The sequence below is a fragment of the Meleagris gallopavo genome, chromosome 5 (assembly GCF_905368555.1).
Source record: "Meleagris gallopavo chromosome 5, MGAL_WU_HG_1.1, whole genome shotgun sequence".
Classification (NCBI taxonomy): domain Eukaryota; kingdom Metazoa; phylum Chordata; class Aves; order Galliformes; family Phasianidae; genus Meleagris; species Meleagris gallopavo.
The window spans coordinates 27,481,162-27,497,432 of NC_139408.1; the positions used below are offsets into that span (position 1 = coordinate 27,481,162).

Here is a 16,271-nt window from a genome sequence, read left to right on the forward strand (position 1 = left end):
CTCATTCAAGAAGAGCTGAGCAGTTCCTCCACTCTGTTTGGAACTGTTTGTCCCCAAGCATCAGCCATAATACATCACAGAAGGCCCAGTCTGTGGCTGGCCCTAACAGTGCAGCTCCCTTCAGAGCAATGGGCAGCCCTGATTCAAGCCAGCATTGCTTTGGAGAATCACTTATTGAATTAGGCCCAGTGCAAATACACTTAGTAAGAAAAGTCCTTATGGGTACATGCAAAGATTATGCCTGTGGACACTTCAAACTATGTATATAATCATGTTTATCTACTTAAAACCTACCTTTGTCTGGCTGTTCAGCAGTTAAACACACTGAGGACAAGGCTCCAGGCAACCATCTGCATTTACTGCCAAGTGCCCTCCAACCACACTGCCACATCATCAAGCCAAGAGGCTCCAATCTTGGATGCTGGGAGTCAGCTACTAATTTTACAGTCCATACATGGTCAAGAGGTTGTACGAAATACTCTTGACTCTCTCCTTAGTGTGCCATGAAGACAAATTCCCTTTGTTCTCTTGTCCCAGGGACCAGGTGGCCAATTTGCCTGGTCTCTTCATTTCTACATCTAATGGAACTGGGGAGGACACAGTGACCACAATGATATTCCAATAGAGCCCAGTGTACACAAGGCCTTAATGTGAATTGCAAATAACAAACAACACCAGAAAGGGGAAAGTAAACTTATCAAAAAGCTACAATCAGTTGAATACTGAATCAAAGGGTCAGGAAGTAATTTTCACTAAGAGAATTTTTTTTGTTTTAAACAACAAATATATGAAATACAGTCTCCTCATCCCCCACCCCCTCCCTAAGGAATTGCCCTGAAACCTGCAGGCTATGCACAGAATGTGTTTTTAGTACCCCAGGAGGCCTAGAAGGCAGACAATGAATAGGATGCAGGTGCTGCCTGTTTCCACTGGTCAAAATATATGAGACAGGCTAATGTAACTACCTTAAATTATTCCTGCAAGCATAATTTAAGGATGCTTCCCTAGTGTACCGCTGCAATCCCAATAGACTCTTTGTTTCAACTGTTCCACTACTAAGTCCTCAGTCACTCTGAATTAGCAAGAAAGAAAGCTATCAACAAGAGCCTCGTATCTAACAGTTCACATTTAGGCCAATAACCAGCTTCCTCACAACAGCAGCAATCCACTTTTAACACGGTACAGCCACCTTCAGCAATCCTTCAGAATCCAGACACAGGGAAAAAACAGAGATGGCCACAAAGCAGCTTTTCAGTTATCAACCAGAATACCCTCTCCTAAGAAGCTGGGGGCTGTGGTAATCCCCTTTTTGAAATGCTAATGTCATTACAACCATAGCACCAGAAGACAAGTGGTGAGGCCTGGGTGACAGAGCCTCCGCTGTGCCCTTACACAGATGATTTAAACTGGGCCTTTTGTAGCTCTCCTCCCCAAAGCCCCCTGCCCGGAATCATGCTTGACAGGAGATGCAGCTGCTGTCCGACCCCGCCGACAAGCAGGAGTGGAAAGATCAACGCAATGAATTCATGCGCGTGGGGTGAGGGTCTGGGGCACAGCAGCAGTGCGCCAGGGCATTGTGCTCTCAAAGCCTGTAGGAGCCTAAAGATAGCCTTGGGGAAGGCTTGGGAAAAAAAAAAAAAAGAAAAGGCAAAGCTAAAGATTTCCAACCTCTCCCTTACTACTGCTGAACAACTGCATGAAAGTAAGAATCATTACGGCTGGTCCTTAGGCTCAGCAACAGCTACAAGCATAGAAAAGCATGCGTGGCTAAAAGAAACTAATCAAGAAATTGATCTGTTCTCCAACCTCTGAGAAGACTCCCATCTACAGAGAAAGCTACTCCAAAGGGACAGAGAGATGTCAATTTTCCTGAAGAACCAACTGGAACTGCTTGCTGTAAGGAGACCAGACCGGGCACTACAAGTTTGCTTCTACCACCACATGATATGTTACAAAGGATAAATGCTACTGGAGGGTTTTTCAGCATTGTTTTCAATGTACTGCTTTCGCTGACTCCGGTACCACTCAGGGAATCACTAGAGAATAGAAACTTTTATAATGTTTCCATTCTAAATACTACAGGATTTGCCAAAGAAAAAAAATATTCCTACAACTTACTCTCCACTGCCACAGGAAGAAAGGTGATGGACCCCTCTGGGAGGATGTATTTGGTTTAATCTATGCAGGCTACGAACTGTAAAGCAGCTTTGAAATCCTGCCACCAAACCCAAATCATCTTTAAATGAAAAACACGAAAGCCTCAATTCTCCTGGTACCCACCCTTGGTGCTAACTAACCAAACAATGACAGAAGACCAATGACAGGAAGACCATTTCCTCTATTTAAAGCTGCTAATTAAGTTAAGAGTTCAGCGGATGGAAACAGACTTAGTGATAGATGCTTGTCTGCTGTCAGAGGATGCAGAACAGACATCCATTTTCATCCTTTCAAATTGCTCTGCAGTGCTTGATGCAGCCAACCATGAAATACTCCTAACCCGACTCAGACAAGTGGCAGGTGGCCAGAGGTATGCGGTAAAATAGTTAAGCTTTTGCTCATCTTGACCGTAGCCAGAGATTGAACACCCCTAATCAGCAGCAGATAATAAAACCTTTACATTTTGTATCTTATCACTTAAGTCAATTATGTCCAAGAAGCATTTACAGTGAAGCGTGCAGGTTGCTCTAGAGGAGTATTCCAAGGTTACTTTTGCTAGGGAAATCAAAGCCAACAACAGAGTAGAAATGTCACCATCTTTAAAACAAACACAAAACATTAAGGATATGGTCCTTTGCTTGTGCTAAGGAGAAACAAAGATGTGCTGAACCACAAGTTGCGCTGCAGCACAACTCTGACAGTACCAGTCTTTTCAAGAAGCAAGTAAATGGAGTGGGAACTTGAACTACTGGAAACAAGCTGCACAGCAGTCACATCCCCAATTACTTTGAGTTTCAAGTATAGCCACTCTGATGATAAGAGTGGAACAGGCCAGAGGAAACATTAAAAGCACACTTTCCTCCTAGCCAAGGATAAATGAACAGCTTTGGCATGACATAACAATCACTTTCCAAAAGGCCTCTGCAGCAGGTTATCCAGAATGAACTGGCAGCACCAGAGGTCACATTACCTACTCTGATCTAACTTCATACCATACAGAATGCCACACAGGTCCCACATGGAAAACATCACCACCAGCAGGAGCGATACTTAGTGTTGACAAAGATCCAGCATCTAGCGGCTTTAATAGGTTTAATTTGTTTACACTAAGGATTCCTCTCCAGTGGGTACTGCATACAACTGTAACATGTGAAGGAGAAGAGCAAAGCTGCTTTTATCTATAAAACTGACAACAAACCAAGAAAAGCAGAACTTCCTCAGAAAGTTAAGGACATTTCTCCAAACACGGCAGCAACTCCCGTTTGAAATTCCTCTTTGTCTTCTATTTCACACATAGCTGCTCTACCGTCCTTCAGTTTCTCTCTCCACCAGATCCCCCAGTTGTAATGTCAGAGCACCCCTGGGCAGCCAGCCAGCACTCCAGCATCATCTTCATCCTGCTCTGTTCCTGCCTTGAGGAAATTCCTTCCCTGAAGCTCTAGCCCCTGCAGGGCACATACGTTTTGTAATCTTGAGTTCTTAAGCTCTGCCAGTCTCATTAGTCAGTGCTGTTGCATACAGAAGACTCAAAAGCTTGATGTTGTAAAGGCATATCCATGCATTAAGACATTTACCTAACAATTAAAAAAAATAAACACATGCCTGCATTTCTACCAGAGTCCTCTCTCTCAAGGCCATACTATTCTCAACCATTCTAATCAGCTTGCATAGCTAAAATTAAAACACTACCTTCTTCCAGGACTTACACTACTTAATCACCAAGCCACTAATTGGCTTTTTAAACCAGCAGGAACTTTCCACAACTCCACTCGAGGAAACCTTCACCTTACTGCTTTCCTGAATTCCCCCGACTCTCTCCCTCTTCTGAGGATCTTCTTCCTCAATTACCTTCAGCCTGTTCGTCACCTTCCTACAAATCTCAATCTGTTTGTAGTCCTATTCCTATGCTCAGAGCCTTTCTCCAGAGATAAACAGAATATTTTGAAGGAAAGCACTACCTAAAGCAGCAAACCTTAACTTACTATCTCAACAGCTGACATTTCCCAGACTACACAGTCATCTAAACAGCAACACTGGTAAGATCACAGAGCAGTTTTATTCTTTCTAATGATGTATGAGACATAAAACTTCCTATATACCATGCCAGTCCTTTTCTCAGGACATGGAAAGCATTCCTCCAAGCTGTATAAGCAGCAGCAGCTTCTGGCTTTCTAGTTACAACTCTGTGTACATATCAGGCTTATTGTGTTCCTTCTTTGACCTTGGGCTGAGAATTCAAGAAATCCTCCATCAGATGTATACTTCTCTCTAGACAGTATTTTTCGAATCAGACATTATTCTCCTTTCACTAGCTAAGGACAAAAACACATTTCAGAAAGCAGCAGCAGCGTGTCTTTCTGCTCTTCAAGAGGAGAAAGATATTCCCCTCTGAATTACACTGACTGGCTAGACAGTGAACACTGAGCACACAGGATTTAAAAATGTTATTGTCAGGCCAAGGCAGACAAGCATCTTCACAGCCTCTTCAGCACAGGAACTCCCAAAGCTCTGTTCCTCCTTCCATCATAAGAAGATCCATACTAGACTGGGCCAGAATGCTCATTTTATTCTTCAGTAGTTTGAAGAACAAACCCCCTCTAGTCCAATCTACCTGGCACATCACACAACTCATCTAAACAGTCCTATATCTAAGGTAGTTTTTCAAATCCCTTGAAAGATTTCTCATCTGGAAGCCATTCGCCAGTTTAACACAACACTCTGCAAAAGCAGAGACTCACCTCAGGGAAATTCCTACTTGCAGAGGAAGAGAAACACTCTCCACAGACTTTCTTCTTTAAAAGGAAAATGCTTTTTTTAGATGCAGATCAACACACACAGATAAGCATGTACAAATTCTTGAGACAAAATCACAGTCCAGTCCAGTCACCATGTTCCAATTGCTCTAATGACAGTACAAGCACATTTGAGCTTGCTGTTCAAGTAAGTGCCCTTCAGCATCCTATCCTCATTCTTGACTCTCAGCAGCTTGTTACCAGCAGTTTTTTAGTAGTCCTCAACAATTAAGTGCACTGTTAGTAAGTCTGCAGATGACACCAACCTGCCTGGAGGTAGGAAGGGTCCTACAGATGGGTCTGGACAGGCTGCATCACTTGACTGAGGTCAATGGGGTGAAGTTCAATAAGACCACGTGTCAAGTCCTGCATTTTGGGCATAACCCCAGGCAACACTACAGGTTTGGAGCAGAGTGGCTGGAAGACTGTGTGGAAGAAACGGACCACGGGGTGTTGGTCAACACTTGGCTAAAGATGTGCCAGCAGTGTGCCCAGGTGACCAAAAAGGCCAATGGCATCCCAGCTTGTATAAGAAATAGCGTTGCCAGCAGGAGCAGGGAGGTGATCGTGCCTCTGTACTTAGCACTGGTGAAGTCACACCTTAAGTGCTGTCTTCTGTTCTTGTCTCACTACAGGAAAGACATTGAGACCTTGGAGCGTGTCCAGAGAAGGGCAATGAAGCTGGTGTGGGGTCTGGAGCACAAGACTTATGAGGAGTAGCTGAGTGAACTGGGATTGTTCAGTATGGAGAACAGGCTTAGGTGACACTTTATTGCTGTCTCCAACAACCTGAAAGGAAATTGTGGTGAGGTGTGTTTGCTTCTTCTCCCACATAATAACAACAATAGAACAAGAGGGAATGCCCTCAAGTTGTGTCAGGGAAGATTCAGGTTGGATGTCAGGAAAAATTTCTTATCAGAGTGATCAGGTGCTGGCACAGGCTGCCCAGGAAGGTGGTTGAGTCATCATCCCTGGAGACATTCAAGAAACGTTTAGATGCTGTACTAAGGGACATGGTTTAGTGGCAAATACTGGCAATAGGTGGATGGTTGGACTGGATAATCTTGGTGGTCTTTCCAACCCTGGCAATTCTATGATTCTACTTGTTTTCCCCTCATCACCCATGTTAAGTATGCCGTAGACAACACAGATTTATATACTGTGCACTACCTATTTCAGCAGTAACTGCAGTAACAGCCCACGGTGTTTGCTACAGTTTCAGAGCAAATTTACTTTTTGTTCTGTCATTCCTACTGCAGGGTCAGAATAGGTAGCAAGAAAAACAGGAGGTGGTAACTGCTTGTGCTACTACAGTAATAAATATAAAGGCCTGGAGAAACAATGGCAAGGACAAATTGTACAGATGAAAGGGAGTAAGACCAACAAGTAGGGAAAAGCACTCAACATATCTGGGAAAAAAAGTGCTTTCACTACCACTGTAAATAGGCACAGAAATAACAAAAGAAATGTCAAATGGCACAAAGTAATCACAAGCTAACTCTTCTGTCCTGCCATCAGGCCATTTCCATGAGACTAGAAACAAAGTCAAACTCTTCCCAAAAGATAGGCTCAAGTACAGAAGGAAGGAAGACTGACAGGAGACAGCTTCATTAGAAGACAGACCATCTGTATCTTTAGTGTAGTAGGCATCAGACATCAGGGGACTCCAACATCTGGACTAAAGTTGCAAGTACTTTCTTTTGAAGAATGAAACTCCCCTCCAGCTTTCTCTCTACAACGAAGCTTCTATCAGTTTCCACCTTTTTCACAATAGCCCAAGAAGCTGAATTAGCTGCACCAGGCAGTTCTTGAGCTATTTCCTAAATTAGCTTGTTTTCCTGCTAGAAACCATGGCTAAGAACTGATGGCACATTCACTCTAGGCTTGTGTTATATCAGTCTTGCCAAAAGTAAAATTCAGACCGATTAAAAATTCAGGATTCACAGAGGATTCCATCTGCTCTCCTTCTCTCTCCATCTGAAGATCAAAATTTGGTAGGCGGTACGATTACCCTCCCTCACTTCAAATACTTAATTATGAATCCATTCCCACCAGACTTTGTTCCTGTCTTCCCTTTTCTTGAAGAAAATTGGAAGATTCAAAGTAGGATGATCACATATTGGACTGCAACAAATACCTACACTTTGTTTTTTTTATATATTTAGAACTAATCGAGACAGCCAAGTATGCTTCCCACTTCCTCCTAAAATTACATACCTCTGTAACACATACAGGAAAAGCTTCAGACTTTTTCTGAGCACAGGAAATGAAAAGCTGAGTATTCAATACAATATATCCAGAATCACGTTCTGTGATGAGATATTCACTTTTCTTGAAACAAAAGGGTTTTTCACCTCAGCTTGTGCTCCAATCCTCTCCAGCACTCTTTCAAAACTCTCACAACCAGCATAACTTTCTCTTTTTGTTTTAGTGAATATTCACTCTACATGGTTTTGAGTCATTTAAAACGAAATACTATAAAGACACATCAAGGTGCCTTCAAGCACAGTGGAACATATGAAGTTGATCTCCCTCCCTCAAACCAAAGGCAACCATCTCTCTCAAATGTAAGGGATAAAAGCAAAAACAGAACAGAGATGCATCACAGCACACAGCACAAAAGTAAAAATGTGAATCTTAGTTTGTATAACCACTTATGTTAATCAGTAAAACATCTCACTCATTTCTCATAGCACAGCAGGGAATAAGAGTTTACTTACATGCAGGTCCTTTGGATTTGCTGAGCCAACCTAAAAGACAAAAAAAAAAATTTAAGATTATTATTATGCTTGCTTTAATTCATTCCTTAACCATTCAAGCTGTTTAAAATTCAACAAGCTGTGTGACCACCTGAGATTCCTGTTACTGCCTTCAAGTCAGCTGCTTAAAAAGCACTGCCCAGGGATCAGTGTAAGAGTGTAAGAACAGAGTGTTCCTTAACTAGGCTGGTTCTGGGCCCATCTGCATCTACCTCCTGGCAGCCTCACCACTGCTCTACAGCTCCTCACCACGCTCTTCTGTGCCACTCTGCTTTCATGAAGCTCTCTGAAGGGAATGGAAGAAGGACTTACACTGAAAACTGCATCCTTTCCTCACTATGGGCTGACAACAATTTATTCTAATCTGCATTATAGGAAGCATGCAGATTAGAACTCAGGTCCTATGTTCATGCACAACGCCACCCCACATTTCTACCTAGCTATCCAGTACTACTGTCCTTGTTTTCGTGACCACTGAATTCATCCCCAGCAGTATTAAAGTTCTTCTTTTCAACCACATAATTAGAAACAAAGGAAACCTCTGCTTCACGCAGATTCCCAAGGAATAGGAACAAGTCTGAATCTGCTCAATGGCTGGAGTACACTTTAACAAGCTGTTCTATGCAACGCAAACAAACACCAGTGGTATCCAAGAGCTTCTGTACAGAATAACCTTGGCACTGAAAAGACCTTACAGCAGCATGCAGCAGATTGGCTGCGTTTGCATCAGAGACAATACACAGAAATGAAGTCGTTTCAGTTTATTCAAGCTCAATTTATCATTTTAATGGCAACCCTAAAAATTAAAGGGATAGTTTCATAGTATTTCACACGTGATCAGTCAACAAAAATCAGGCTGTGTTTAAAACTAAGTGGACTTACATTTACCAAGTCTGCATTATTAATTTTTAAAGGTTAATATTTAAACTCTCTCCTTTATGTGTATTGATATTTGTTTAATTCAGGCTGTTAATACTTATACTAACACCTTCACTTGCATTTCTCAAGATAGGTTATGCTCTTATCAGTAATGAAAAGCCCAACCTACATTTTGACAGAGCTGGCTAGGAATCTAAGAGAAGTCACACCACTGAGAACACAGACGATAGGAAGCTTTCAGAATATTTTAGAGACTACAAGTTAAAATTTTATGAGTAATTTATTCTGATCCACTGTGATCCTTTCAGAAACAGTCTGGCCAAACAGGAGGGTTGCTACAAATGTGATTACACACAAGCCCTTTGAGAGCTCAGAAATAACCTGTAAGGGCCAGAGAGAGGAAGCAGGAAGAAAGGATCGGGACAACATAGAACGAACAGAGAAGTCTAACATTTTAACAAAGCAGACCAAGCAGTTGTTATTCCTCCTCTCCAATACTTCCATCATTTCCCTGTCTCTACCTACTAAGCACCCAAGCACTTAGCTAAATCCCAGAAGAACCCTCAAAGAAAAAACAGAAGAGATGGAATAAGAATTAAGCTGCAGCATTTCAGAGCCTTGCTTTCCAAGGCTCTTCTTGGAAGTGAGCCTTTCCATTCTGCTAATTTTTTCATTATTTCCCTCAATTAATCTTGGAGAACTTGCTAAAGGGAAAAAAAACAGTGATCGAGCTGGAAAATTATTTCTGAAGAGCGCTGAAGCCTTCCTAAATACTCCACTTCTGGCATAGTTTCATTGTTTGCCCATCATCAAATGCTGCATTTGTTTTGTGTTACAACATGCGCAGTGGTTATTTTTATGGTTGTGACTACCTTGCTGTGAGAAGGAATCAGCTCCCCCAAACTCTGCAGCAGGCTCTGTGACTAAGCAACTTATCACATTCATCTCACAGCACTCTGGGATACTTGGACAGATTGCTTGAGACAAAGTGCTGATTATTTTTGTTAAAAATCCATGCATAAATAAAATCAAATTATTAGCAGAAGAGAGACCAGAAGCTCACTGACTGGAAATCAGTCTGCCCTCTATATTCATCACGTGTAAAAGCGAGCACATTCCTGCTCAGAAGACCAATATGTATCTAACCTCCTGAAAGACAAGCAATAGCATTTCCAAACAGTAAAACCATCGCACTACAATATGCATTATATGATTTTAAATGTACGAATAACAAGCTGCACTTTGTCACTCAGAGTTGAGCCAGCCCATTGTCTCCATGCTTGTCTGTCTTTTTATGAGAACATTCTTCATCTTTTGTAGCAATTGTGAACGTGTCACATTGGCCCTGTATTCAAGATAAGCTTTACCACCAGGAGATTTAATGCAATCTCTTGCTTCGTGTTAACATCGCTTTGTTCTGGCTGCTTTGAATGTTTTTGCTATGTAAACTAATAAAGTGAGGACGGGGGGTGGTTGGGGACAAAGATGAGCGAAAGATGATTTTTCAAGCGTCTCTTCAGTGCTCTTTGTCTCTCCATCTGGGTCCCTGCTCCTCGGCTGGCTGACTGATTAATGTTACTCATGGCCAGCACACTGCTGCAGGTGCAGCTCCCTGGGCCCACAACAGGCTGCCATGCACCCCCATCCCTCCCAGCCTCAGAGTCTATGGATGGAAGCCCATGCTACACCCTCCCCCCCAGGATTTCCCCCTTTGTGTCTTGCCCTCTGCTACGATCCTGGATTTCCCTTCACAGCTCTCACTTTCTCACTTCTGCTGAAGGAAATGCTTCATGTCTCGCCGCTCTAATCCTATTTAGCTGATGATCTGCCTTGATCAGTTTACCACAACAGGTTTCGGGTCCTGAATCAAAACGAATAGACAAAGGGAAATGATGCAGAACCATTCTAGGATCTTATGACATGCTTAACTAGTGCTTTTTCCATATGACATGAGATATCTCAAAAATGATACTGGAAATGCTTGCCAGAATTGTGGTTGCCTTCCCCATTCAGCAGCCCTATGCAGTGCAAGGAATTTGCATACTGATTACAGAGCAACTACAAAGTGTTGCAGCATGTAACTGGAGTGTCAGGAAGGGATTGTGTTCCAGCCTCAGGCTGCAGGGAATATCTTGCAGGCCTATATCTGAAGCAAGGCTGGGGTATTATCAACAAACGCTGGAAAAAACAAGGACAAACGCTGGAAAAAACAAGGACAAGAGACCTTTGTCCCTTTCACACTCTTGACTATTTGTTCTTGCCAGTCAGTCACATTTGCAATTCCCCCACACATCCCTTCTTACCTACAAAGCCAAAGCCAGGCCAATCAGAAAGACACAAAAGTCTGGGATCCCTCATTTCAGCAGCCTCTCCTTTCTAACTAGAGGAGTCAGAAATATTAGAAGATCAATTCCTTCTCCAGACTTTTCTATAGAAGATACTTTCCTTTGAGTGCATCTGGCAATGAGCTTTTATTCTGCTCCACCAAAGAGGACAAACCAAACTTCTCTGATGCTCAGAAATACTGGCCACCAGATATTTTCAGGTGCCATGATATCTCAAATAAATAGCACTTTTTAGAGCTATTGTCAAGAACTGACATTTTGTTTCCAAAAGCAAGCTATAATCTGCAGTTGTGGAAACCAAATCTATTTGACTTTTTGAGGATAAGTTCCTCTAGCATTCTGCGCAAGAACTTCCACCTAAGCCACACATACAAACTTCTTTCCTCCATCCCACGCCACTTATGATCAATCATCTCTCTACTGACAAGAAAATTACATCAGGTCTGTGAGAAGAGATCACGTTTCAGGGTGGACTGAGTAAGAAAGCAAACATTTCATGATATACTACCTTGTGACCAATAGGTTTTCTTCTTACACTCATTTCTGACTCTTACTTGACTTTTTGTGTGTCATTCCATTCCACTGCTATTTACATTATTTACCACAGTTAGTCACCAGACATCAAGAAGCAAGCATGGGGAATGAGGAAAAACCCAAGACGCAGAAGAGATCGAGCAGAGAATAAAAGCACTCACTTGTGAGTGCTCAAGTGCCAGAAAGTGCCACACAAGCAAACTGGCTCATCAGACGTGCAAAGAGCAGAAGTCAGCCTGTGCTTCCAAAACTAATTCACATGAGTAGTGGCTACAGGGCATATAAATAATAGTGCCTACATGAGAATATCACTCAACCAAAAAGCAGTCCGTGCTTGCTCTTAAGACAGTCCTGGCATTCCCAATGCAGTAAAGAGATGAAAATGGAAGCAGAAAAAAAAGCTGGGGTAAACAAGATGGTAGTGTAAAGGTATGCAAGACTGGTTCAGTTCAGATACTGCCCTTTGCAGTAGTAGAGCTGTGGTGGAATTTTTCCTGTAAGTACTGAAATATGTATGCAAATACATCAACCACCTCCAGTTTCCCCACAAATACATAAGGCCATTTCCAAACTTAGACATCTCTCCCCCTCTGCAGTACATGCAAGCAAAGATTTCACTTACCTGTGGCCTGTGCTTCCAAAATAAAGTTACCAAAGATAACTAGTAGAAGAAACAGCCCATGGCTAGTCAAGGCAAGAGATGATCCTGTGTTGCTCTTTGGTGCTACCATTCCATGGCACATCTTTTACCCACCAAGGTTTCTTCTAACAAAAAAAAAAAAAAAAAAAATCCCAAAAGATCTGGTTGATTAGGAGCACCTCTATCTAGAAAAAAAAACAAAGACAAAAGAACAGTAAGTACTGAACAAAACATTTACGTCATCCAAGGGGATGGGAAGGAAAATTCAGAAACAGACAAGAACAAACTTTCGCGTTTTCTGGAATTCAGAAAACTTACTAAGAAAGTATTCATGGTATCAAAGCAGAAAAGGCAGCTTTGTGCATAGGAAATACCAAAAGAAGCTGCATTATATGAGAGACCAGAACTTCTCACTCAACCTCCAATAGTTCAGGTGTGAAGATTGTCCAGCTTACAATGGGTTTTAGATCTTCCTTTCAAGACAACCACAGAGGATACAGTATCTGGAGAATTTGTTCCAGAACAGTTTCAAGGAAGCCAGCCTTCCTACACCCCCCTCACCTTTCAGAAGACACAGCAGACTGTACTAGACAGCTAGGATAAATAAATCAAATGCTTCCTCAGACACCTGGAGAGGCACAGCAAATCTGACAGCCAGCCAGCAGGCAGGCAAACACACACGAGGAGGAATGTAAAACAGCCTGAAAACCTCAGGTATAATGTGGCAGTACGTAGCACAGCAATTAAAATTGCAGGATGTGACACTGCTCATACCTGAGGACTGAGAAATTCAGCCATAGCCTGTCTGACACCGTTGCACTGAAAACACAGCTGGGACATCGAGAAAGCACAGGCTGATCCCCAGCACAAGCTGAATCCATGTTATTAGTGAAAAAAGCCTCTAAAGTATACAGTCCCACTGAGCTAGCCAGCAAGACTTCTGACAGTTTTGGATCTGGATGAATTACAATGTCATGCATGACTCCAAAGCCCCTGAAAAAGACTAAAAATCTGTGTAGCACTCATAACTTAGAAAGGAAAAAACTGGTATAAAGACATCTGGTCAATATTTGGTTAAAAGAAAAAAAAAATACAGAGATTCGCTTCAACACTTCTACTATGTTGTTCCTTACACAAACATCTAAAGCTATCAGGAAAAAAATGTAATTCATTTTGCAGAAATCATCTTTTCTTTGCAGTTGACCAAAGGAACGCTTTTAATTTTGAAGGAATCTCCCTCTTAGCCACAGGTTCTTCAGTTAAATGGGTATTTCTACTGAAGGGGGATTTTTTGGGGAGGTCAAGTTTCAAAACTGCTGGATAACTCCAAATCTAAGAGCAGAAGAGGCAGGTGTTGTACCATTTCATATCCTGTGTGATCAGATATGAGACCTGAAGAAGGCAGTATGACCTTGAGATCCTTAAGAACTTCTTAAAGGGATTCAGCATGCTAGCACTGACCAGAGAAACACAACTCAAACAGCCACAATGTACATTTCCAATTACTTTGAAAAGAAAAAAAAACCCACAAAGTAGCATTATTGGAAGAAATATGTGAATGTGATTATAAAAGTTTAGTGATCCTAGAGGGAGAGTTTTTCCCTGCTCCATGTCACTGTTCTGCTCACATCTTACTCACAAAAAGGTCATCTTCAGCATTTGGATCTTTTGTATGAATTAGTCTCTACCAAAGAGGACTTATTTGTCTGTATACATCCCCAGCTTGAAATAGCATTTCAAGATGATATTTAAAATGCCTTGTGGTAAGTCTGGAAATGATGTTACAATAAACTCTGCCTGCCCCATCAGTTTCCTGCTTAATTTGGAGAGGGAGGAAGAGAAATGAAGTTATCCCACTCTACACTTGTAGCAAAGTCAATACATTTCTAATACGTTTTACTGATGAAGACCTAACGTTTTGTTCATCATGTTCAGCCCTCCTACCAAGCAGAAAGGATTAAGGATGCTGCCACTTACCTGCTAGACTTCCTCCAGGAGCAATTAGACCACAGCATGAAAAACACTCTTCTGAAGAAAGCCAAGCCAGCTAGTCAGTACATCTGCTGACATCCATGCAAGTCAAATCTCTCACATGGATTTTAAGTTCCTATTTAGCTGGAACATGTCAGCATCTGGCCTGTACTGCAAGCCAACAGTTGGGCGCTTCCTTCTGAATCACACTGAATTACAGCTCAATGAACACACAATTTTCAGTGAACGGATGTCTTATTACAGCAAGAAAGGTCTGCTCTTTCCATTCCAACTTAATGAAGCCTTATTAGCACATGAAACTTCGCAAGTCTTGCCAATTCAAGGGCAGCCTTCCCTGCCCTGGGTCAGGGCTTAATGCGTGACATCAGTGGGCAGGAGAAGTAGGGAATACAACACAATTATGACACAGCGATGCCTGAGGTGTGCTGCTCTGTCTCAGAGCCATTTTCAACACCCAAAGATCATACATGGAAGCTAGTAGTCTAATTGTGGTCTCTCAACAATAAACAATAGATATCTAAATCAAGAATTTATTCTGGGTAAATCAATTACTGCTAATTCTTGATTCACTAACAGATTGTTTTAAAGCACGCTGCTTTTTCCCCTCTACTCAAAAGCCAGGCATGTTTTCCCCATCTCCTTTTAGCTCCAAGTTGCTTGTGTCCCACATTATCAGGAATAGTACCTGTCAGATGCTACGCTGCCCCACAAGGAATGTCTAAATTGATGCTGCCATGCCTACAGTAACATCCCACTAAGCTGATTTTGCTCAGTGTGAGAACTGAAAGAGACAAAGGCAGCAAAACAATTTTGCTCTAGGTAGCACTGATAACCCCCTCTGAATTGTTAAAAGACAATGGGCACAGGTACTGCCTGCAGGAGTCCTCCCTCAGGCTTCAGCCAAGTTACAAAACTTGTTCCCAGCTTGACTTTCCCTTGGCAAAATTAGAAGACGAAAGAGATTCTGGCTAGATAAGAAGGTATCCTTTCTGCCCAGAAGGGAGCTGCTGGTTAGGAAGCTATTTAGACATTCAACTCTCTGAAAGCTGATTGTTGTTTTTAGCACATTCCTTATACCTACAGCTCATGGGGAAACAGCTTTAATAACAACTTTCCAGTCCTCCACCCCCAGAAGTTAACTGGCAACACTCAAACAGCTCACCGAGGGTCTGAAGTGCTGCAGGGGTACCTTTTCTTCCCAACAGAAGCACCACACATTTATACAGATAAGACTATCTTCAATTACCTGCTTCACACTAGTAAAATATTCCTTCTCTCTTCCCCACTTCCCCATCCCACTGCAACTGAACCACAGCCCATAGGAATTCTTACAATCTGGTCTGACTGCTGCCAATGAAAAATGAATAAATAAACACACCACCAAGAACTGAAGTTTGCTAGACTGACAGCCCTTATCTCAGGGCACAGCTTGGTGTGCTATAGAGAGAAAACAGAAGCTAATAGGAAGAAAAAAAAATGAAGTGTTCTCCCTGTTCTAGCAGCGCCAACACATTGTACAGTGCACACATTTATCAGCAGAAACATACTCCCAGGGAGAGAGCTTAACAATTCATGGGTTCGTGTAAATCAAAGCGGTTCCCCTGTTTATACACAGCAGCAAGGAACACAGTGGCAGCAAGGCAGAAGCCTACAGCTGCATGAGGATACGGAAGTGGAACGCTTCGAACCCGTTTCATGTGCCACAGCCTATACTAAAGGGTTACGGGAGGATTAAAGTCCAAGCAGATGTTTTCAAAGATAATATTTAGTAAAGTCAGCAGTTCCCCTAAATATATTAAGAAGGGGAGAGGAGATTCTTCTTGGTTAGCTCCTTCAAGCCATAGAGGTCATTTTGTTTTCATTTTAAATCTGGAGAATATAAACTGTCCTGCGTGGCCACAAATTCAACAGCCCACGCCCTCTCTGGGAATGCTCTGAACAAGGAAAGAGCTCCTCACTTCCTGGTTCCAGCCACCCCTGGCTCCTGCAGGTACCGCAGGCTGAGGCACGCACCAGCAGCCTTCCCAGGGACCCTCCAGCCCTGTTCCCAGCACCAGGAACTGCTGGCCTGATAATAACAGCTTGCTCCTATGTGAATGCCCTGAAGTAGGCACTGCTTTCTCTGATAGCACACACACTGGACTTCCCACTCCCAAACCACGATGAGCCCTTC

General features: G+C 42.4%; 1 protein-coding gene across 12 annotated transcripts in view; it reads right to left on the reverse strand.

Moving 5' to 3' along the window:
* Window positions 1-16,271, reverse strand: part of SUSD6 (sushi domain containing 6) — an 84,637-nt gene that overhangs the window by 35,304 nt on the left and 33,062 nt on the right. For 7 of the 12 annotated variants that reach the window (XM_085224951.1, XM_085224945.1, XM_085224944.1 and 4 more), the window contains exon 3: window positions 7,670-7,699. Coding sequence is in view for 4 of the 12 variants with exons in the window: in XM_085224952.1 (XP_085081078.1) it covers window positions 7,670-7,699; window positions 12,089-12,209 (151 nt within the window). In the remaining 8 variants the exon portion in view is untranslated. Of the gene's footprint in view, window positions 1-7,669; window positions 7,700-12,088; window positions 12,292-16,271 lie in introns of those variants that run through there. The other 5 variants (XM_085224952.1, XM_010711526.3, XM_019615640.2 and 2 more) reach the window with 2 other exon arrangements.